General features: G+C 41.0%; 4 protein-coding genes across 5 annotated transcripts in view; 1 reads left to right on the forward strand and 3 right to left on the reverse strand.

Annotated features, from left to right (window-relative positions):
• The window catches only part of LOC137296084 (inter-alpha-trypsin inhibitor heavy chain H3-like), a 37,742-nt gene extending 20,865 nt beyond the window's left edge, over positions 1 to 16,877 (reverse strand). The window contains exon 1 of the mRNA XM_067827750.1: positions 16,855 to 16,877. The gene's annotated coding sequence lies outside the window, so the exon portion shown is untranslated. The remainder of the gene's footprint in view (positions 1 to 16,854) is intronic.
• LOC137296089 (protein rolling stone-like) overlaps positions 1 to 22,133 on the reverse strand; it is a 355,451-nt gene that overhangs the window by 244,291 nt on the left and 89,027 nt on the right. The gene's annotated exons all lie outside the window — the stretch shown is intronic.
• LOC137296086 (inter-alpha-trypsin inhibitor heavy chain H3-like) lies at positions 1,936 to 16,930 on the reverse strand. Its single transcript, XM_067827751.1, has 13 exons — positions 16,771 to 16,930; positions 11,408 to 11,565; positions 10,998 to 11,108; positions 10,097 to 10,344; positions 9,758 to 9,921; positions 8,940 to 9,219; positions 8,407 to 8,546; positions 7,333 to 7,887; positions 6,405 to 6,540; positions 5,688 to 5,720; positions 4,260 to 4,373; positions 3,585 to 3,953; positions 1,936 to 2,877 (listed from the first exon to the last, which is right to left on the reverse strand). Exons 1-13 carry the CDS (start codon positions 16,843 to 16,845, stop codon positions 2,630 to 2,632), a joined length of 2,631 nt encoding a protein of 876 aa, XP_067683852.1. The 5' UTR covers positions 16,846 to 16,930; the 3' UTR covers positions 1,936 to 2,629.
• LOC137296220 (nuclear protein MDM1-like) overlaps positions 18,962 to 22,133 on the forward strand; it is a 30,263-nt gene continuing 27,091 nt past the window's right edge. Inside the window, exons 1-2 of one of the 2 annotated variants that reach the window (XM_067827960.1) lie at positions 18,968 to 19,095; positions 21,304 to 21,418. In XM_067827960.1, coding sequence (XP_067684061.1) covers positions 19,078 to 19,095; positions 21,304 to 21,418 — 133 coding nt within the window. In that variant the 5' untranslated portion in view covers positions 18,968 to 19,077. Of the gene's footprint in view, positions 19,096 to 21,303; positions 21,419 to 22,133 lie in introns of both variants that reach the window. The other variant, XM_067827959.1, reaches the window with a different exon arrangement.

Here is a 22,133-nt window from a genome sequence, read left to right on the forward strand (position 1 = left end):
TATCTGCTTCATACAGTCTGTACCCTTTCCGATAGTAAGGAATACATCATGAGGCATCCTGGGTCCTATTTCTATCACTATAATTTTACTAAAACTGATACTCTAATTTTACTAACACTGATACTCCAAGGGTAATTCGTCGGGTAATATTTGCTCATGCTTTACCAGCAGACTCATGTGAGCCGTGCATATTTGTCCCTGTGCCAGTGTATAGTTTGAGTCAGCATGTCAAGTGATTGATACCTTTGTCTCTCTTAACACACTGCTACAGTAAATCATATGTCCGTTTCCGATGGATTGCATGCAGCAGTTTGAGGCAGTTAGAGTTGTGTCCCTTGTGTTATGGTGTCGTTGTTGACTCGTTTATTACTCAAGATAATCCACCATCGGTGGTATATGAGTATAATAAAGGGATACATACAAAAAGACAACAAGGTGATTAAATGATATATCAATTACAGTGTTTACAAACAATCTTCATGAACTTGGATACATTTCAAAGGGTAGATATGGTACTTGGAAAAAGGTGGCGGAATTTCTACAAATTTGGCCAGGAACAATATGTCTGTAAAGTAATTACATTTAAATAGATAGTGAAATTCATCTCCGATCAAATTCGAATCACGTAAGTTACAATATTCTGTTCACTTAGGGTGGTTTGCCATCTCCCAGTTTCTATGGGAAGTTTAATTTATGGTTGCATGTTCTAAATTTTAGGATCAGTTTAGAAATATCATCTGGGAGAATGTCAGTTCACACCAATATGAAATTAGTTTTCGTAATTTGAATTTCAATCCCTTCTCGACCAAGTTCCCCGTACAAGTTGAAAATTATGCGTGTGTTATTTTAAACATGTAGCTAATTTAAGAAATTTTAGATGTGCTCTTTCTACAATTTCAATCTTGTCATGTCCCCATATTTTCCTCTTTGGATCCTCCTGAAGCTGAAGTTGCTGGGGTTCAGCTCAAGTTGTTTCTGGATGACGTGTTCTGGCTCCTGACCTGTGACTGACTCTGGTATTCCGGTGAAGACCAAGTTATCCCTCATCAGTCTGCAACGTTGATCGATCATGTGCTCCCTCATCTGCAGATTTTCTAGTTTGAGGTCAGTTGTAGCTTTACTAGGATCATCTACTGTAACGTGAAGCGCCTTTAAATCGTCCTGAATGGGTTGCTTGTCAACAATCCAGTCATCGAAACTTGAACTCACTCACTCTATGCTTGATTCGATATTAGTCACTTTTTCTTTCAGAGTATCCGATTCTACGACGTTACTTTCTAGACCAGATACTTTGATTAGGACGTCTGAGAAAGCATTCTCAGTATCATCAAGCTATGCCGGTTTTGCTGCATGTTTCGTATGACATATGACTGTTGTCACATCTGACTGACATGGGTTAGGATGGTTATTCTGATGCTGGTTAAGATTAGACCGAGGGCTTGTGAGCAGAAAGTCTGAGCCGACTGGGGTGCATACGGGGACAACACAGCCTCTCTTACCGCACTGCCGATGTCAATGTTTTGCTGTGACAAGGTGATAGGTTGTCTGTGGTACTCACTCCGGAGCAGGTTTCACGGGTGTTGGGGGGTCTTTTTTCTTAGACCTGGGTACCTGGGTTGGTGTTTTCTTTCCAGAACTCATTTTGTGTGTTCAAGTGTCAATTAGATGATACAAACAAAATGAAATATTCAGTCATCTCACTGTCACTAAAACTATGCAGTCATCGTGTTGTAACTTCACCTGTATACATGAATGTTTGCTCCCAAGCTGGAGGTTTGGATTTATCGTCCTTATGCTAACTGGCCAGTCGTAAGCCCATGCTATAAATATCTCACACAGGAAGATTAATATGCCATTTTGTAACATTGACTTTCTCCCTTGTCTACATGCTCATCTTTTTGAGCTCTGGACTCTTACAATATTATGGACGAAACGTGGCTCCTTTTAGCTTTTTATTTTAAAATCATACAAAATGACCAAATATTATTATTATTACATTTTTATGTATCATATGAGTGTAGAGTGTATATTTCAAGACTGTAGTCCCCAACTGAGAGCTCCGTCATAGCGGCCAATACCTGGTAGCCGAATTCAACGATATCGTGTATTTTGATTTCGTCAGTGTTCTTGTGCATACAGTCCTGGTTACAAATCAACTGAAATTGGTCACGGAGGATCATTGCATGGGTGACCGCCTTTGACAGCTTGAGTTTCTTGGACTTCAGTCCTGTCCCACACCAAAACGCACGTGACACATGTGGTCTCACCTTAGGCAAGTGGGCTTCATCATAATGGCCCCTGTTCACACCCAACAGTGGATGGGGACCAGGCGGGACATGCAAGTCATATGACATTAATCTTCTTGCGCCTTACATGCACCTTTTCTTACGCCTTACATGCAGCTTCGGTTCCCGGAGTAATAACGTCCGTTATTCTTGAATGCGCTCAGACCATAAATATTGTGAGTAATTAGGTTATTTGGTGGGGAATATGCAACAAATATATATATATAGGTATATAATAGGTATGTTATGTTCAGATGAATTATGAGAAGAATATAGAAACAATCAGAGACATCCCTATAACTGTCATTAACGTCATATTGTCAATACAGTGGAGAGACATCTGTTCAATACAACGTTGTCTGATACATGTCGTCAACGACATAGTACTCCGTAGGGGCATTAAATAGTTCCTTGCCCTTCTCTCCCAGCCACCAGCAGGAGACAGTTTCATTCCACACGGGGTCCCGTCTGTGTTTGATGTATCCCCTTCCTTCATGACGTCCCCGCACAGACCGACTGCGCAGGTGTCCTACCAAATGGCCTTTCCAGAAGGTGATTTTGTGAAGCCGGATTTTCTTGTGAATGAATTGCCCTGTGTAGAAATGTAAACTTGAACAGTTAATAGAGCGAGTGAGTTGTTTAACGTTTCCTTAAACAGTATCCCAGTCAGTTTTAACTCGGTGATTGAGCTTAGTATAGGAGAGGTACCGGAAGTGATGGAGGCGCACTAACGAGCACAGAGCCGACATACCTAAACACATAGTCCCGTGAAATGTTTACCCAACAGCTCTGTATGATGGCTTCAGGCGCCTTTCACAACATGGTCCACAGTCAACATACACAGAGGAATTTGATACCGTGCACGTAAATTGCACATAAGCGCTAATTTCAGACATATTGACAATGGTGCAGAAACACAAAATTTCACATTAAAGACACATGCCATTCGATGAAACATCGTGACATGTTAGGTAACAAGCCTTGACTGTTTTGACGTTCTATTACTTATCATTTCCAGTCACTGAACGACAACAAACTATTATCCTCTGTATAATACTCTCTATGTATACTATATACTGTAATATACAGTTCATCAGATATTATGTTCACATGTGAAGAACTCACTGGCTAACCTCACACTTAGGACATCAAATGGCACTGGCCTCTTTCATTACACAGGGTTCAGTGGAGCTATATTAATCCAAACAGGTACATCGATGCACAAACATCTGGAAACGTTTTAAGTCTAGAAGCTTTATTACCTGTCAATTTGTAATTCAAAACACAACTGCCACTCACCAATGATGCCGTCTGATTCCTCAGATAGAACTTGTTCATTTCCAAACTCGATGTTAAGGAAGTCTCGGCCTAAAGTGTTCGAGGCCCGATGTAAATGTCTCACGATGTCGATCTGCAACCCACTGTCAAAAACCACAGAGAGTTTGGTGACGCGCCCTGTCACCGTGTTTGTGAAGAGCCGAGCTCCAGGGACTGTTTTGTTAAAGTCATTCTCCCAGAAATAGCTTTCCTCGTGCAGGGAGATGTTGCTACGGGTTACCAGAAGGTGAAGGTCATTAAACATGACAGCAATCTCCACCATGTACGTCAAATATTCACCCTGTAGATTGAGCATCTTTCCTTTACCTATCCGTGCATTTACTGTTAAATCTGAAACAAAGAGTGTTTATCGTAGATTTAATTCTACTCTGGGTAAATATTTGCACTTAACGACAGACCACTGGGAAAGATCATGAGCGTGACTGAAATTCCTTGAATAGTTGGTTTTGTAAAGGAGACATGCCACAAACATTGCTCAATGAAACATAAACATAAAGGAATATCATGCTTTAATGGACAAAATTAATATCAATGATATATATTTCCTTTTTAATCATAATACAGTGTCATGTAAAACTACATCATGCTCCTGACAGAACGGCAAAGGTCCATGAGAACACAGTTCAAATCATGCACCTGTCTGTGGGTCGTGCATCAGTTGGTAGATCTCCCTCTCCTCTCCTTGCACCTCAAAACAGATTGGGTACGTGAGTCCCTCTAGGAAGACCATGAAGTGAGGATCCCAACCACCTGGAAGTGCACAGTGTACACGTTATGGGGTGTTTTTGTTTTTGTGTTTGCTCTATATCGCAGCACTTCAGCTATATTCCAGCTATGTGGCAGAGGTCAGTTAGCATATTCATCATTACGTTGGTGGCTCCGCTGTAAATCAAATGTCTAGTAATATGAATGATTAATGTTTCTGGCTGCGTGGAAAATTATGAGGGAGGTATCGTCTGGTAAAATTAACGATTCATTTTCTGGCTACGTGGTATAACACCAATGTGCTGTTCAGTTCACTTCCTAAGACTTACTATAACCATTCACGGGGATTCCCATGGGTAAAATATTAAAGGATCGCCCATTTCGTTCTGGTGAGGTAGGGGGATCATATATGTGAATATATAGTGAATCTACCGGAATCAGGATAGAAGGTCGACATACAAGGGGGGTAACTCTTTCTTTATCGTATGATTCTGCTACAGATGAGACAGAACATAGTCTTATCACTTGCACCACTGATCTTCTGTGATTCCCTCATGGTATGTTTCAGCTGTTTCAGACCCGTGAAGGTCCCGGGGTAGAATAGGCCTTCAGCAACCCATGCTTGCCATAAAAGGCAACTATGCGTGTCGTAAGAGGCGACTAACGAGATCGGGTGGTCAGGCTTGCTGACTTGGTTGACACATGCCATCGTTTGCCAATTGCGCCCATCGATGTTCATGCTGTTGATCACTGGATTGTCTGTTCCAGACTCGATTATTTACAGACCGCCGCCATATAACTGGAATATTGCTGAGTGCGGCTTAAAAATAAGCTCACTCACTCACTCAGAAGTTTTAACATTATGTTACCAAATCTGTTTTGTCAGACAGGCGATTTCATAGCTATAGTTCCATTGTTTTGACGTGGTTATTTTGATTAACCATACAATAATTTCCACTAGTTCTGACAGACCAATCACAGTAAGTGATCATTTCCACGTGCAGATACCGTTGGTTCAAATCCTGTATAACAAAGCCCGGATGACAGAAAGCCAGATATCCGTATATTCAATTATTCGGGTGATTTCCGCTATAACGAATGTGTCCGGATGTCTGGGGTCTAGACCGGACAAGACAGACCAGTTGACGAAACAAGCCTGACGCGAATCCAAAGAAGCTTATAGGAATGAAACTGTACATGGATTGCATGCTGTCTTCCATGAACAAGATGTAGATAGTCTGAACGTAGCAACGCCTGTGCAGGGAACTGGTGGCTATTCAGTATCAGTAGCAGAGAATAATCTCTAATCTCTAGTCAGAAAAGGTTTAATCCTAAGGGAAAGAAACCAACTATACCTACCTCCACCTCTGCGGTTGTAGTAGTAGTATCTCTCTAAAAAGTGAATAATAAAACTTTGTATTTCCACCTGTTTCATTGCCACAAATCTCAGTAATTATGTGTAAATGCTGGATGAGTTTAGTTGAATCTCACACGTGCAAGGACAGATACCATCATGGTCATAAAATATGCGTTCTAGAAACATGGACTAAGGGGAATATATATATAATCAAAATGCATTCAAACACTACATCAACGTGTGACTCTCCCCGATCGCGTGTGTAAACTAGAATCGTTGATGTTTCGATGTAATACGATCACTTGGAAGTATTTTCCTGGAAATCTTTTTTCTGAAAAAAAGACCCCGATAGAACCAATGAAGAGGTATCAGATTTGTGCATTGATCTTTTCAGGTAGCAGGACCCACTCACTGGAATCAACTTCCGGTGGAGTTAAAGACAAGACTTAGTAAGAATCTCAACTGAAGGCATTCCTTTTAAAGAAAACATACAGAGTCTAGCCTAACCTTTCACTCTGGTGTTGTTGGGAGAGCGCTGCTGAGCAGTACAGTTGGACTAGAATTGGCGCTGTATAAATGTTTTGAAGATTTACGACTAATACGGCAGAAGACAGCGCCAGGAACAACATGTGCTGCCATTGTCCTTCCATGAAACAATGTTGTCCGATAGCCACCTCCTCCATCACCCCACCCCCCGGGTTGATTCACCTACTACTTACGTGGTGCAGGAGTGGGTATCACGAAGTCCTTCAAGGAATACAGATCTTCATCCAACACAAGTTCAGGTAAAGTTAGTCGCGAGTATGGATGAGCCTGACTTACAACTAATGACGTCACAGATGTCACGAAGCGATGCTGTCAACAGAAATTGCATGCACATTTGGCCAGTACAAGGCACAAGTATATATCACTTTGTCATGGTAGCGTGACGCCTATGGTAACCAGCCTATGTTTGAAAGTAGATTAGGGTTTATTTTCCTCCATGTAACGACTTTGGCAATAGACAGAATAGTATATTCGTGTCCATAACATACTTTATCTTACCTCTCACAATCCAGTCTTAGCCAAACAGAAAACGACATTTAAGTGTGAGGTACGGTAACTGTCATTATCTTACCTTCTTACTTCACACATAAATGTCGCTGTCTGATTGACTGAGCGCTCTTCTATTATTTTCAATGCACCCCGTGCACAAGCGATGTGTATTGCAAAACACGCCACTGAAAATAGCAACTCATTCGGTACTTCGTGGTATTTATCTCGAATAACACTGCATCACGCATGATGCATGGAAATTACCGATGTTTTACGAATGCAAATCGGTGGAAGGGAGCTAACTCTAAATCTGTTTTTCTTGTGTCGTCCGTCATATCTAGCGATGGCTGCGCCAGTGCAGGTTTACTTGGCAGCGCAATGAGGCAAGAGAGCTACCCCCCTTGCGGAACTCTCGGGTAGTGGAGGCCTGGTTACGCCTACGAGCGCGTGTCCAGCTTGAGTTGAATTAAATCATAACAAAGAGCTCTTACGTGTCCTATTGATTCACAAGTGGTACAGTATCCCTTAACGCAGACTGGCGTGGATCCCACCGTTGCCACCACGTCAGTCTGGGTTAAGGGATACAAATTCGTCAGTAATATTAAGATTCACCTGTAGAGACAATTTGAGAACTTCTTGTTTCAGGACTTCTCTTATGTGCCTGTCCATCTCGGCAACCCTCTGCGCCAGGAGGTCTCGGATATAAAGGTATGCAAACATTCTCCGCAGCATATTGTCTATATTGAAGTCGTCATACAAGGGTGTTAGGGCCTCAAACTGAGACTTCAGATCCACGTCAGGGCTAGAGAGTTCCAGGTTTACAGGACCACTGACAGACGTTCCTGATATGTTTGTTGTGAGGGAGTGTGTCGGAGTGTCAAGAACGCCTGACACGATAAGCTCTGATCCTTCAAAGAAGTTTGTATAGGTCCGTTGTGTTCCAGTGTTAATGGCGTCGCTGTACCGGAATGTGACACCGTGAAGCATGACTGAAGACACCTGGTGGTAGAAGTTCTGAATCTGTCTGGCGGGATCACCGTCTGTGTAGATCCTTCTCGCAATTCCAAAGTTTTGGAGCGCCAGCTTCTTGACAAGATCCCAATCGGCATCCTTGCCAAACGCCAGCGTGTTCAAAGGGATGTCCTTTTTGTTGGCTGATCTCACATTCTGGAAAGATAATGGTTTCAGTGATTTGGTTTCAGACACAGGGCTAAAATGGTCAAACTAAAGATGATTGTGAACGAAACATGACAGTGTATTTCTGCATAAATGAAAAACCGCAAATCTTTTAACCAACAGTGATACGGTAGCCGCAATATTCAAGCCGAGCTTGTCTTTAGAGGCGACAAATTAAAGCGGGTGGTAAATATCACTGTCATGTTTGATGCATGTTAGTGTATTCAAAGTGCGTCGATCAATGCCCATCATGTCTTTAACTGGATTACTCAATACGTTGTTTTTTAAATATTGTACACTGAAAACAACTGTTCAACTGATGCAATTATGACCGATCATAAATCCAGGAAATCTACTCGTTTAGTTCAACAGCAGCGGTAATGAGGAAATATCCCCTTTAAGTTCAGGTACTGTGTTAAAATGTTCTGACCATTCATATCAGAAACGTGCAGTCATGCTAGTTTTCCCATTGTGTTGGCTATCATTCACTTCCCTTCCCATAAGCTATACCTGCAATATCGCGTTGGGAGCATGCTCTCCTAAAGTTGCTCTACCATCAGTAAGAAATATAATGAGAGCTCCACCAGATGACCTCTGCTTTTCGCTCAAATACTCTAGGCCGGATACAAGAGACTCCCGGATATTCGTCCCTGAAGATGATTTAATGTATAAACTCAGTTCACATTCAGTCCTCCAATATGCTTGGAGAGGGTTTTCAAATATGCCCTGCTCCATGAAATACAATAGTCAGATGAATTCTTGTAACATTGTTAGATTCATGTATGTGAACTTGGAGGTATAGGTGGTGACATCAAGTACTGTTCACATGGATATATGAAAATCAGGAAACGTAATGACTTCTGAAGATCAGACTAATTTGAATAGCATGCACAACTTACAGCCTACTGATTTGAGTGAGTCAATGTATGTGAACTTGGAGGTATAGGTGGTGACATCAAGTACTGTTCACATGGATATATGAAAATCAGGAAACGTAATGACTTCTGAAGATCAGACTAATTTGAATAGCATGCACAACTTACAGCCTACTGATTTGAGTGAGTCAATATATTTGACAGCAAGTTCGACATCTTTTGCTTCCGCCATGTCGGGCTGCCAGTATCGGACACGAGAGCTGAATGAGATGATGTTAAACTTGTCGTCTGCTTTGAGATCTCTAAGGATGGCCTTCATGGCGGTCTTCAGCTGGTCCATCTTCCCGTTGTACATAGATGAGCTTGTGTCCAGGATAAATACGATGTCTTTAGAGATGGAGTTATTAACATCAGGACCAAAGAAGTGAATGAAATAGCCATTTGAGACCTAGATGAAACAGACAAAAATCCATGTGTGATACACATATCTCAAACAAAATAACAAACACCCTTGGTCTTTCAAACATTTAAAGTACGAACTCGTAAGTAGAGGCAGGTGCTGAGCATGTAGACTCTTCGCGTCGTATGTAACAGAATCAATGCTGAAGCCGTTTCTCTGATTATGGCAGAATCACATGTTCCCATTAGGAGATAAACATCATGTGTTGGCCAATTTCCGGGTGTTATTGAGTATTTGAAGCACGGGAATGCATTTGGAACCGACGGCGTTTCAGCTGGTTCCCATGGTAGCATCTGGAGTTGCTCATTTGTGACGTCATTCTGACTTTACGTCACAATATGATTTGAATGACGTCACCACTGTTGATGACACAACAAAACAATTGTTTACGTGTCAATACGCAGTGAATAGTCTTTCAGTTTCCGGGAATCTAATACCATTTAATCATGTTTTTCACCAATCAGATTACAGAACACAGTGACTTTTGGTTTACAATGTCATATGCAGCAATGGCTGCCAAGCTTACCAGGAGATCGCCAGCATCAAAGCCCCTGTCCACATCATACATCACCGAGAAGACGCCAGAGATTCCTTCTGCCCACCGTGTCAACTGTTGTTCCAGGGTCGGGTGGAAGTGAATGTACGCTGAGTTGGAGGTGGGTCTCTGTATGACAGCCAGGTTGTTGTTCTCTAGCGTCAACAAGCATATACCTTCAACGTCTTCTCAAACAAAGAATATACTTCGCGTATGTCTGAAAGATGACTTCCAGGAATTATTCATATCCGAGTCATGAACAAAACTGATTTTGCTCGTCAGAAATCATATACAGCGTACAGGTATAGAAGTATAAAACTGAGTCCCTACCAGTGATGTCTACATCCGTTATACTGTTGCCAGATATTGGCGGGACTTTGAGTGTGGTGATGTCACGTGTGTCCTGTATAGCGACATCGATCTTCATGTCCGGAACAGGCTGACCAGGGTCGATGTAGATGGAGTGAGTGTAGACACTGTCGCGTCGTTGTAGCACCTCCTCATACGTCAGATTGAAGGTTAGATAGGCTTTCCCCGGAACATTGATGATTAACCTGAACTTGTTCGTCTCATGGGCACTGAATTTGAAATGGATGTACTTTCGACATATTTTAATTTTGCATACCTTATCTTTGGTGCAGTTATTTGCAAACGTGATGAGTGAAAGTGACAGACACTGTTTCAAACCTTAACGATCATGAGGTTGACAAAACTGAACGTTTATGCTGTATTTTCACGAAGGAGAATAAGCGGGGCACTGTGTATCCTCTCAAATAGGTGTAATTATGTCAGATAGTTTAACAATTAATTACAGTGTGTGCGTGTAATTGTATATCGTGCTTATAACTCTATCAAAATATCTTAACAGAATGCTTTATGGTAGATGACTGGCACCTCCCTTGACAATACCTGTGAAATGTATTATTACATATGTCGGTGGTTGATATTGAACAGGAAGGACCAATGACCGATCCTTAAGCGTCACCATGTATCAAGATGTGCCATGTGTTCTGCACACGTCACTGTAACGTTTGAAGGTGGAACATGACATACGTTAGACAAACCTGTGGGTATCACTATATAATTATACACCAAGTGAGCTGTAAATTTAACCATGAGGTATGAAGATGGCACATTACGTACGTTCGTCAAACTTGTGTATAACCATACTGTTATACACCAAATGAGCTGTAAATTTAACCATGTGGCGTGAAGGTGGAACATGGCATACCTCTTGCTCACGTGTCCGGCAGCTTTGCCCTGTGATGTTGATGTTTTATACTGCTTTTCCGCTGTTTCCTTTTCCTGGATTGAGCTGTTGTACTGCAGACCATTGGATTTACTGAATCAGAAGACATGCCACTGCAGTACCCCAGTACTTTCTCAAGCTATTACCAGAAGACAACGACCCTCATTTCCAGCCTGAATGAAATTTTAATGCACAAATTCCAAATGGTAGGCTGTTTCTCAAATGATGTGTATCGCGAGCTCCAAAAAGTATCAAAACATGTCGCGATGAACCGTCAACTTAAGGTTTCAATATTGTACAACTTCTTAAGAAATGCTGAGTGCGGCGTGTAACTAAACTCACTCACTCCCTTCCTGTTTATGGACGTGCTGACTAAATACGCTTGTACTCACAAGAAGAAGTCACTGATGAAGGCAGAGTTTGGCAACGTCACATCAACAGCGACTTCTGTGGGGCTGCTCGCTGCGTTAGAGATTCCACCTGTGACTAGCGTCTTTGCGAAGCGGTACCGTATGTCCGTTATCACGTGCAGAAACTTGAACTCTTCGGTCTATAATGCATTTGAGGGCATACATAAGAAAGATAATCTCTCTAATTGAGGATTGCAGTTAAAAACTGCCTAATATTGTCACGTAAAGTCAAGGAACACGAGGGATCTGCACGCACAGTTACATATACTCATACCACTTACCCTCCTGTCAAAAAATACATTTTGAGATGACCCCCGACTCTAAATATTTAGCAGTACAATACATCATTAAGTATGGTACTGTGAAAGTCATCTCAGTATTTTGTATTTTAAAAAGATATTTCGTTCTTGCAAAGACTCGAGGGCCTGTGACTCATCCAGCGTCATATGCATGAAAACAATCGAAATAATCTCACACTCAGATTTCAAGGCCGTGTTAAAATAAACGAACACACATGTGTATTTCCACGTGTTTCATACGTGTGTAAATCTGGCCATTGTTGTAATGGGGTTTTCAGCATGTGTAACGTAAGTAAATGTGGTGAATGTAAAGCATGGATTTTAATAACCTTGAAATCGTGTATGGCTAGCTTTACCTACCGGAGGAATGGATAAATTGAGTGTTTCAACATAAATGTGAGATGTATTTTAATGGTTCGGCTACATAACTGACACTGAGTTTGTGTGCACGTTCGAGCATACCATATAAGGTGCTGAGACCATTAGGAACACATCTGGAAGTGATCACCTACAATTTAAACGTCTGCACAGACTATTAACATGCTTGCCTTTCTTGACCTACAAAAGATATCTGTTCAAAAGGTTCATATATCGGGTCAGTGGGTGAACATTTGGTACCATGCTTTTTTCACTAATTGTCTTTTATTGTCCAAAACATAAATAATGAATACTTGTAAGGTGAGGGGGTGTGAAATGGGGTTTAACACCGCACTTAAGAATATTTCCCTCATATGACGACATGTACTCGCCCAGACTTTAGCTGGTTTGATAGTGCTAGCTCAATGAGATACCATGCCACAGTTAAGCATGATTATACCCCTCTCAGACTCCGGAACCGACCAGTCCTAGCTGTAACAGGCAGAGAGTGCCAGGAGGCTGGGGATCGAACCCGCGACCGTCCGCTCTAACCACTATACCACGAAGGCGGTGAATCCTTGTGGATTTTATTCGTAGTATCACAGTGGCTCGGTGCTTCTTTGTCGTATATATACACGTCAAGAACAGTAGATTGGTCTATCTCAAGTTCTACTGTAACTAGACTTTGCTATCTTTCCATTACTCGAGGATGTATTATGTTAAATGGATCTATGCTGAGCTTTACATTTTAAACTGACAACAAACTGTGTGTTGACAGTTTCGACCTAATCAAGCTTTCATTACTGCAAAAACGATCCACCCAGAGGGATACGTATGTTCTCAAAACGTGAACCGTTAGGTCCCTGATTTTATTTCAAAATTACCTGACCGGCCGTCACTGCACAATTGTCATTAGCTATATCTATAGCTAGTTTTGGTCACGGCTGGCATGTTTTACTTCTAACCAGCCCTGTGGTCTGGCTGATGTCTATTTTTTTAGTTTCATGTCCTTACATACTTGGTATAACCGGATATTTATTCGGAATCAGGGCATGACCCCATACGGATGTTTTCTTAAATTTCGGTTACGTATTTAGAATCATGTTTTGGGTAGAACGTAGGATACGGTACGTGAGTGACTGCAATAGGTTCACAAGCTTAGATAAATAAAGAGGTTCCATATCATGCATATTCAAAAGATGTATCAGGATTCATAATACAGTTAAAGATCGAGTAGATGGACGTATCTGGTATGTGTCGTAAACAGCTATACTAAATATTTAGGTGTCTTGACCTGTACTTTAATGCTATTGATTGAGGCTGATACCTTCCCACCGAATTTCCAGGAAACAAAAACTGAAAACTTCAAAATAAGCGGAAAACTAAACTTGGCAATTTTTTTTATTTTGGCTTGTTGGGTGGTGGTGGGGACAGAGGTGTTGGGTGGTGGTGGGGACAGTACTGTTGGGTGGTGGTGGGGACAGTGGTGTTGGGTGGTGGAGGAGATAGTGGTGTTGGGTGTACCTGTTGTGAATAATCCGCGTGCAGATCATATCATCAACACAAAAAACTGAAGAACACGACAAATCTTAACTGAATAATTATATCTATGTTCCAATGTATATCTTTAACGTTGTCGTTGTTAAATCTTTGACTCGTAATACAGGTCGAAGGTCAGTGCTTGATTTCCAACATGCTCACAATGAGACTGATGCTTTGTCTCTGAAAACATGTAATTAGGACAAGAGACATAGAGCATCATTTCAGTTGAAAAGTAGCCACTGTGATTTTGAAAATTCGGTGACTAACAACATTTGGTTTGGGGCTGCGGGTCCTGGAGTCATCTTTGATAAACATTTTCACATTTCACAAATATCCCAGATATAGGTTTAAATGACAAGGCAATTTGTCTCTCTTGCTAAGTTCAGTCCTCTCACTACGGTGGTCCAAACAAAGTGGCTATGCATTTTTTCGCATTCGCTGAGTACGGTTACGTACCTGAAACGTGCTGGAAACATGTTATCTTTAGTTCGAATTTCATATACTCCTTGATATTGTTTCGTAGTTTGTCAACCCCATATGTCAAGGTTGTCTCCCTTCATTCCCTTCAGTCTCAGTCGCTGTTACATTGAAATGCCGTTGTCATGGAGACCATTTTTGGCATTGTGATGATGGTGGCTATAAACAAAACATCCCCAGTTAAACAAACTGCCAAGGTTGTGTCCCCATACACCAGTCTCGCACACCGTGATACTGAAATACCGCAGGATGGAGATATGGTTCATTTTCCCTCACTACTGTAATGTAAACTAAACTTTCCCAGTTAAACAAATTTCACTCACTCACTGATATACAACTATTGTGACGGCATTGTGGGGAGACCGTGGCACAACAGCAGATGCACACACATGACACTTTGGAGATGCTTGTGGCCAAGACGGTGGACACTAAGCAGACATTTCCTCTGACGGAAGCGAGATAAGACGTCCGACGTGAATACAACCTTCTATAATCCTCGGAATTATATGCCGTGGGTCCACTCTACCGTGCGCTATTACATACACCTGAACGTAGAAAAGCATAGTCCAACAGTATTCAGTAAAATGTGTATACCTGCCTGCTGACATCAAATGTGCCTAATCACTGAACTTCTCTCTGACTAATCACTGAAGTCTCTTCTGAAAACCCATTATTTCTCCATAGCCTTCTCTTAGATCTTGCTTCTTTTTTTTATTTAATTCTAACTATTAGTAACGTAATGTATACGTTAAACATACATTCACCTTCTTTGTAGCGCCTTGAGCGAGCATCGAATGCACGGATACAGGCGCAGTTACAAATACCCACTATTATCATTATTATTATTATACGCCGTGTATTTGATTGGTCAGGGGTAACACTTAGCCTGGCAATAGTCATATGTCCTGATTGTCCTGATACAAGACACGACGCTCCGATCATCAACGGCAGTTGCCATGCACTGTCACACACCTTCTTGTCGTAGGATTCTACCGTAACGGGATCGCGTGCCCAGGCTCGATGACCTGGCTGACGCCTGTCATCATATCCCAGTTGCGTAGACCGATGCTCATGCTGTCGATCAGTGGAGTTTCTGGTCCAGACTTCATTACTAATAAACCGTCATCATTTAGCTGGAATATGGCTGAGTGCGGTGTTAAAAACAACCAGATCAAACCAAACCTTGGCACAGACTGAATACGTGTACGGAATCTGCAGGGTTTCTTCCTGAATCACTTTGCCTAGACGTACCGGTGGGGTTGCGCATGTTGACGTTGACGTTGGTGTACACGTCTTTCAAGTTAATCCCACAAATGCTCTGTCGAGGTCAGATCCGAAGATCTAGATGGTTATGGCAAGACGCCGACGTCTTAATTGTGAATCAACTCTATAGTGATCGATTGATGATCGGAATAATCCATTTACTGTCAGATTACCATGTCATCAGGCCAACAATCTGACGACCTGGCCAACCTAGATCGACGCAAAACGTGTCATTTGTACGTCGGTCGACACGCTGTCGTCATCTCGGGTTTGGAGAAGACATGAGGACCAGTTTCTCAGAAACAATGAATATATATCTTGCGCATGCCGACGTCTACAACGTCTCGGGGCCAAATGCTGCTTCACACAGACGATTGGTGATTGTTTGGTCCGATACCCTCCTCAAACCATGTCGATGACGTGAGGTATGTTGACGCGCAACTGAAGGTTGGGAATGGTGCTTCATCTACATATTATGTCTGGCAGCATCCCGTCTGGACATTTTCCAAACATTGTTAAATGACGTTTGATGTTTTAATAGGCATTGTCTCTGCAAGTGATCGTGCCGTCTCATAAAAATGTTTGTATAAAGCTGCTGATTTACTACAGTGTACGACACCAGGTAACGAACATACGAGTCACATAATTCAATCAATACTGCATTTGTAGTGAATGTTACATGAATACAAAAATAAACACTCCACCTACTTATCGTGTCTTACAGTCCCTGGATCGCATTGTTTTCCCTTCTGTCAAGCCCTTCCTGCAAATCTATAGCCTGAAATGAAGCACATCTAGATTCCCTCAAGTTCAGGAATCGCCCTTCTCAATGGGACTCCTTGTTGATTTAAACGAAATTGCTTGTTTCCATAAACATGATGTATATTCCGAGATTAGGTGTCTACTATGTTACTTATGTCTACTATGCACTTTGTGTCTTCTGTGCGATTTGTGCAGTTTCTTTACTGATCCATAGGGATGCTGTAGGCAGATTGCAATCAGACAACCTGGACCCAGGTTTTGTTTGTCAAAGTGACCCTATTGTGCGCCTGTCACGTGACCAGGTAGACATTAAGTTTTTTTATGAACAAACTGTGGTATTAAGGATAACGTTACTGAAGTTATTTTAATACAGTTTGTTTTCCAGTTGCTTAAGCTTCACGACTTTTTGCAGAAACAATCATTAAAAATACGTAGGTATATAACGAAGTGTCGTAATTAACTCTAACATTTACAGGAAACGTACTGATCTTAAAGATTACAAAGTCTCTCGTCTTGTTGCGGCATGTTTTTCCTGACGTAGCTGTGCAGTAACAAACGTTTATCTTGGTGAATCCAGGTTGAGCTTTACCTATCAGCCATATTACCACCAAGTATAGATAAACAACTTAAACAAAGTTGCATTACCTTCTCAGATTCAGCCATAGTAATGGTGGATAGAAGTAGAAGAAACGCCGTGACCCACATGTCTGCCCTGGACATCCCCCACACCTATCTCAGGAGCAACATGCACGTGTGGCAACCATGTGAATCCTCTGTGTAATATCGCCTGGACAAGATGGTAGTCATGGGACGGATACATCTTGAGTGGAGTGCTTCCTCTGGTCTGAAATGACGTTTCGTTGTGTTAACACTGGAGTGAGTGAGTGGCTGAGTGAGTGAATGAGTGATGTTATGGTTTACACCGGACTCAGCAATATTCCGCCATATGTCGGCAGTCTGTAACTAATGGAGTCTGGAACAGACAACCCAGTGATCAACAACATGAGCATCGATCGGAAGGGGGAACCAATGACTTAATATATTAGCCAAGTCAGCGAGTCTGACCACCCGATCCCCTCAGTCGCCTCTCACGGCAAGCATAGTGGCCTTTTGTGGCAAGCATGGGTTGCTGAAGACCAATTCTACCCCGGATCTTCACGGGCCAAGAGTGAGTGAGTCACGCTCATCACGTATTTAGATACCTCAAAATCTAAACAACGTTTAGCTATGTAACAACGGGTCCTCAAAAAGTCTTGTCACGCAATCACACTAAGTCCATTAAGTCCAGGTAAAGCACCCGATGGATTTGTTAGGTTGCTCATAGACCAGCTGGAACTGGTGGAACTGATAGGGAGTGCCTATGGGAACGTTTGAGTGGATTTTATCAAATATTGTGGCATATAATGAAGGGTATCCATGATCACCATGTGATATTTCTTTGTTGTTGGATTTTGAGATAGCCACCAAACATTTGGGTGAATAGTCAGGTGGTGTCAGATGTTAAACTTTGTGAACATATGCTGATATAATGCTTATCAGACATAGTGACTGTGTTACATGACACATGTGTCTATATAACAGACCTGCGTTGTTGGTATAATGTCTGGAGCTGTGGGACAGACACGTGATCCAACCTCCCGCTTGTCCCGGTTTTCTTCCCTCATAGTACAGTGCAATATCCCAACCTTATGACGTTGATGAATAGTACTGGAAGGTGTGAACCTATACTTTTTCACTCATTTATTTTATCAGCAAACATACTTGTGTACACTCGGTGAGTTTTGTGCAGTGAGGCTCTGTAATGGTATATATCTAATAATTTGCTTGGACGCGTCTAAGTCAGTCGTCATCGACGCCACAGTTCAATGGGTAGTGCCGTTAGAAGCCCTTCCAGGTTGTGATCTCTGGTTTGAATCCAGGTTACTGTGAATATGTGTGCATACCCCTGCGTTTCAGTCTCGGCACACACCAGAGCGTCAAATAATATACATTTGTATCACTTTGGGGTTGACTCGAAACGGAACTCCTGCGCCGTGATATAGCTGAATTGCCGCATGGTAGTGTAATATTTATTGATTGTCAAATTGTGCACTATGAGCATGCACCTAGTGAATGGAGCTTAGCGCATTATTATCAAGTACGGCTGAAAGAGGAGGGAAGGCAGCCTCACTTCATTCATTAACGCTTACTGACAACTTAAATTATCAACTCATCAATTATCATTGCAAGTGTACGAAGCTGTAACAAATGTCAGTTATCCAATACAGAAATTAGCGGATTACGTCATACATACACACTGAAGGCGTATGCTGGGTTTGCAATCTTCAGCATATTCCGTACTGGCCTGTGTTAGTAACATACGGACTTGCTTGGAGTGATGGGCAGGAGTGGAGGCAGATGTTTCCGTTGGCGGAAGAGAGACGAGGTTAAGACAGTGATGAGACAGATGATTATACATTATATATATGGTAACTATAGTTACAGTCGGCAAATTATTCTCTGCAACAGTTTGCAGATTTGATAAAAGAAAATTATAATCATACTTCAAACCAGAGACCATGCATATACTATCATAGGGCCTCTCTTCAAAGGGGAAAAAAGTGGACTTAAAATCCACACAGACACGCGATCAACGGACGTACATACACACGTATGAATTTATTTTCAGTATGTATCATGGAAGGAAAGACATACTGCTGCTAAGGATATCTTGCCGATTAATGACTGTTAAAATATTTATGTAAACATTTGATACGAACTCGTATGGCTCAATGCTCAGAATCTGACGGAGAATTACTGTCATGTGTGGGTTGTGTCCCCTCGTTAAAGTGCGCATGCGTGTTGCGGACGACGCGGTTTTTGGTGGCATCCGGTGGGAGTTACGAATTCAAAGACAGAAATCAGTTTGTTTTGAGTCTGTTGATCTGCTCCAAATTTTACCATAAAGCAACCATGCCGGTAAAATTCAAGGTATCTTTGTTTCATTTATATAGATATTTTTGATGTGCATATCATACAATCTAAACTAAACAGTAATGAAATTTGCAATGCATTCGTTTCAAATATTGTCAACATTGGACAAGTCGTTACTTGTTTCCTGCGAACATGTATGCTTATATAGCTGGAGTATTTAGCTTCCATGTAAAAGAACTGAGAGTATATTTGCAATAGAGATGCGAGAGTTTTACTGAATAAAGGACTTGTTAGCTTAAATTTCGCCAATAATCACCTTTGTATATATCGTTGTCACGTTGTAGAAATGTCATTTTCCTGATGACATAGAGCATGCAGTTCACTTGAAGAAAACCTTCCCAAAATATGTTAATTGTTTTCGTAGATTAAATGCAAACAAGTAACTGACTGCAATCGGGTAGTCAAAGTCTTGCTTAATTTGAAGGAGTTCAACCCGTTGTCTGCAGGGATAATACAAATCTGTACCAAACGTGGACTTTTATTAATAATTACTGCAGTACTACTCTAAGGGACAATATAATATGGTCTCTGCTAAAATGTACGGGAAAAAATGTGAAGGCCCTTCATTGAAATGGGGTTATTTTGCTCAAAGAGTAAGTGTTGATTGTAAATATCATTATACAATGTAAGGAGCACCTTTAGAATTCAGCACCACAATTTCTTGTGAGGACATTCTCAGCCATAGGTCATATGTCAGTGAGACAGGCAACCAGTTTGTGAGAACCCGTCGAATGCAAACCCGCAACCCTCAGATTGTTAGCCCGACAGCTAACCGATTGAGCTACGTCCACATTGTTGGACACTGCAAATTTAGCTAGTCATTCCTGCGATGTCATGGAAATGAATGGAGAGAGTTGAATTGGTTGTGGACAATTACGAGCTACCGAATGGATATCATTTGGCACGATCATACTATTCGGTAATCTACAAGATACCATGTTGTGTGAAATGAGCTGATATGGTTCGAACTGAAAACGGTTGTTGGCGTCAAGCGTCAGGCGTTGAATTTCATGGTGCATGCATGAATGATGTGCTTGTATGTAAATCATTGTGTGCTTTCATGAGAGAAAAGTGTTGTACGTAACACAGTAAGGATAATGTGGATCGCGCTAAGGAATGAGTGAGACATGGGCATGTTTGGTGACGGCACGGGGATGAGTTTGACTTCGAATCATTATTGAATATGTAGATCTAGAGGTGAAAGTTGCTGGAGGCCAATTTCCATCAGCCCAAACTTTCTACATTAAAACATTTCATTGTTTACTTAACTTTTGACGTTTTGGGTCTCCCGGGTATTTTTTTTGTGAACAAAGTATTAAAAATGGAAACGGAAAACAATTGGTACTCATGCGTCTGCCTACTATATTGCATTAGGTCCCTTACCCTAAACCCTAAGCCTAAACCTAAACCTAACCCCAACCCTTGAAATAATTCTAATAAAAAGAATACGTTGACCAAAACGGCACGAAAATGGCTGATGTATCTAGTGTAATGCATTCTTACTGCTTCGAAAAATAATTACAAATAAACTCCATTTCCTTCTAATGGTGCAAATTACTGAATGACAAATAAATATATGTATATTAGTTTGCAGTTATAATTCATTTGATTCAAATTTGAATCATTTGATTCATTTTGAAACCGAAATATAAAACATATTTAGATTATTGAAATTGATTAAAACTGCGAATAATAAAATATGGCAAAATGTGACCAATGTTAGTCATTCTTACTAAATTTAAAAAATACGAAATATATAAATACACAAAATATAACACCTCAGCACCTCTTAATACAAAGAAATATAAGCATATTAGTCAAAAAAGAAAAAAAATACTGGTGCTTGCGAAAAATTACGCATACGTCAGGTAACTACTGTTGGAAACTCTCAACATCATTGGGTTTCTGTAATGACATGGCTAGTAGAGATGAAACATCAGTGAGTGGAGCTTATACGCACTCGCTGAGCTTGGCGACCTTGGTGACAGTGCATTGTTTCAGGAACATGATTTTGAACAAAATCACCTGCAATTACGTAAAATGGTGAGTTTGTGGTGCTGTATTCTAAAGGTAGGCCCAATGGAAACATAGCATTAGACATGTGAAATGTTATTAAATCTAAAACTAAGGTAATTGTTTATCATTTTGATGGCATAATGTATGTGTAAAAAGTGATGTAAGATAGAAATGTATATTTATTTACAGGGAAAATCAGACTACAAACAAAATTTCAAATGGTTTGATTCATATCGTAGCAAGAGTTTTGTGCCAACATATGAACAGGCAGTTCCATCAGCTGGGATGGAGACAACCAAGGCTTGTATGTTGTGATACACTCATGGACTTGTGATGGCGTGTTGCATGCTGTATACCTTGCATAGCCACCATGCTAACCTTTTGCTAAGTTGCAGATGCTAGTTGTGGATGTCTGTTTCCTGTGCATACTACCAGCTGATGCATTCTACATGTAGTGCTGACTAACAATAACCAACAGAGAATGACTTTACAGTCTTTTCATTTTGGTTACCGTTTGAGACTGACATCAGCAATATTCAGCGTCATATAACATAGTCTGTATGTTATCAAGTCTAGACTTGATGGACCAAAACTCACTATCCGTTAATGTACACTCCATGTTCAGGGTTTTACATGAAGCTTGATTCCTACGTATTTGATGCAACAATTTTGCAAAAGACTCTCAAAACATATTATCATCTGAGTCAAGCTTGACGCAAGTTTTATGGGTGCTCCTCAGATTTCAGGTCAATAAAGTCAATTTGATAAGCAAACAATGATAGTTTTTTCTGCTAGTAATTAATGACATTACAACACAAAACAAACTCTTGCCTTTTGATTTTCACAAAGTAATATTAAATTTTCATGACTCACAAATGTTGAAAATTACTCCCTAAAATAAATATTGTGAGTCACCATGACTCTCATTTTTCAAAGTGTGTGTAAAACCCAGCATGTTGGCATAGCATGTGATAAAACAAGTTACCAAATACATGTATTTCACAAGCCTCCTGTCGTGC

This window comes from Haliotis asinina, chromosome 9, assembly GCF_037392515.1.
Source record: "Haliotis asinina isolate JCU_RB_2024 chromosome 9, JCU_Hal_asi_v2, whole genome shotgun sequence".
In the NCBI taxonomy this organism is placed as follows: Eukaryota; Metazoa; Mollusca; class Gastropoda; order Lepetellida; family Haliotidae; genus Haliotis; species Haliotis asinina.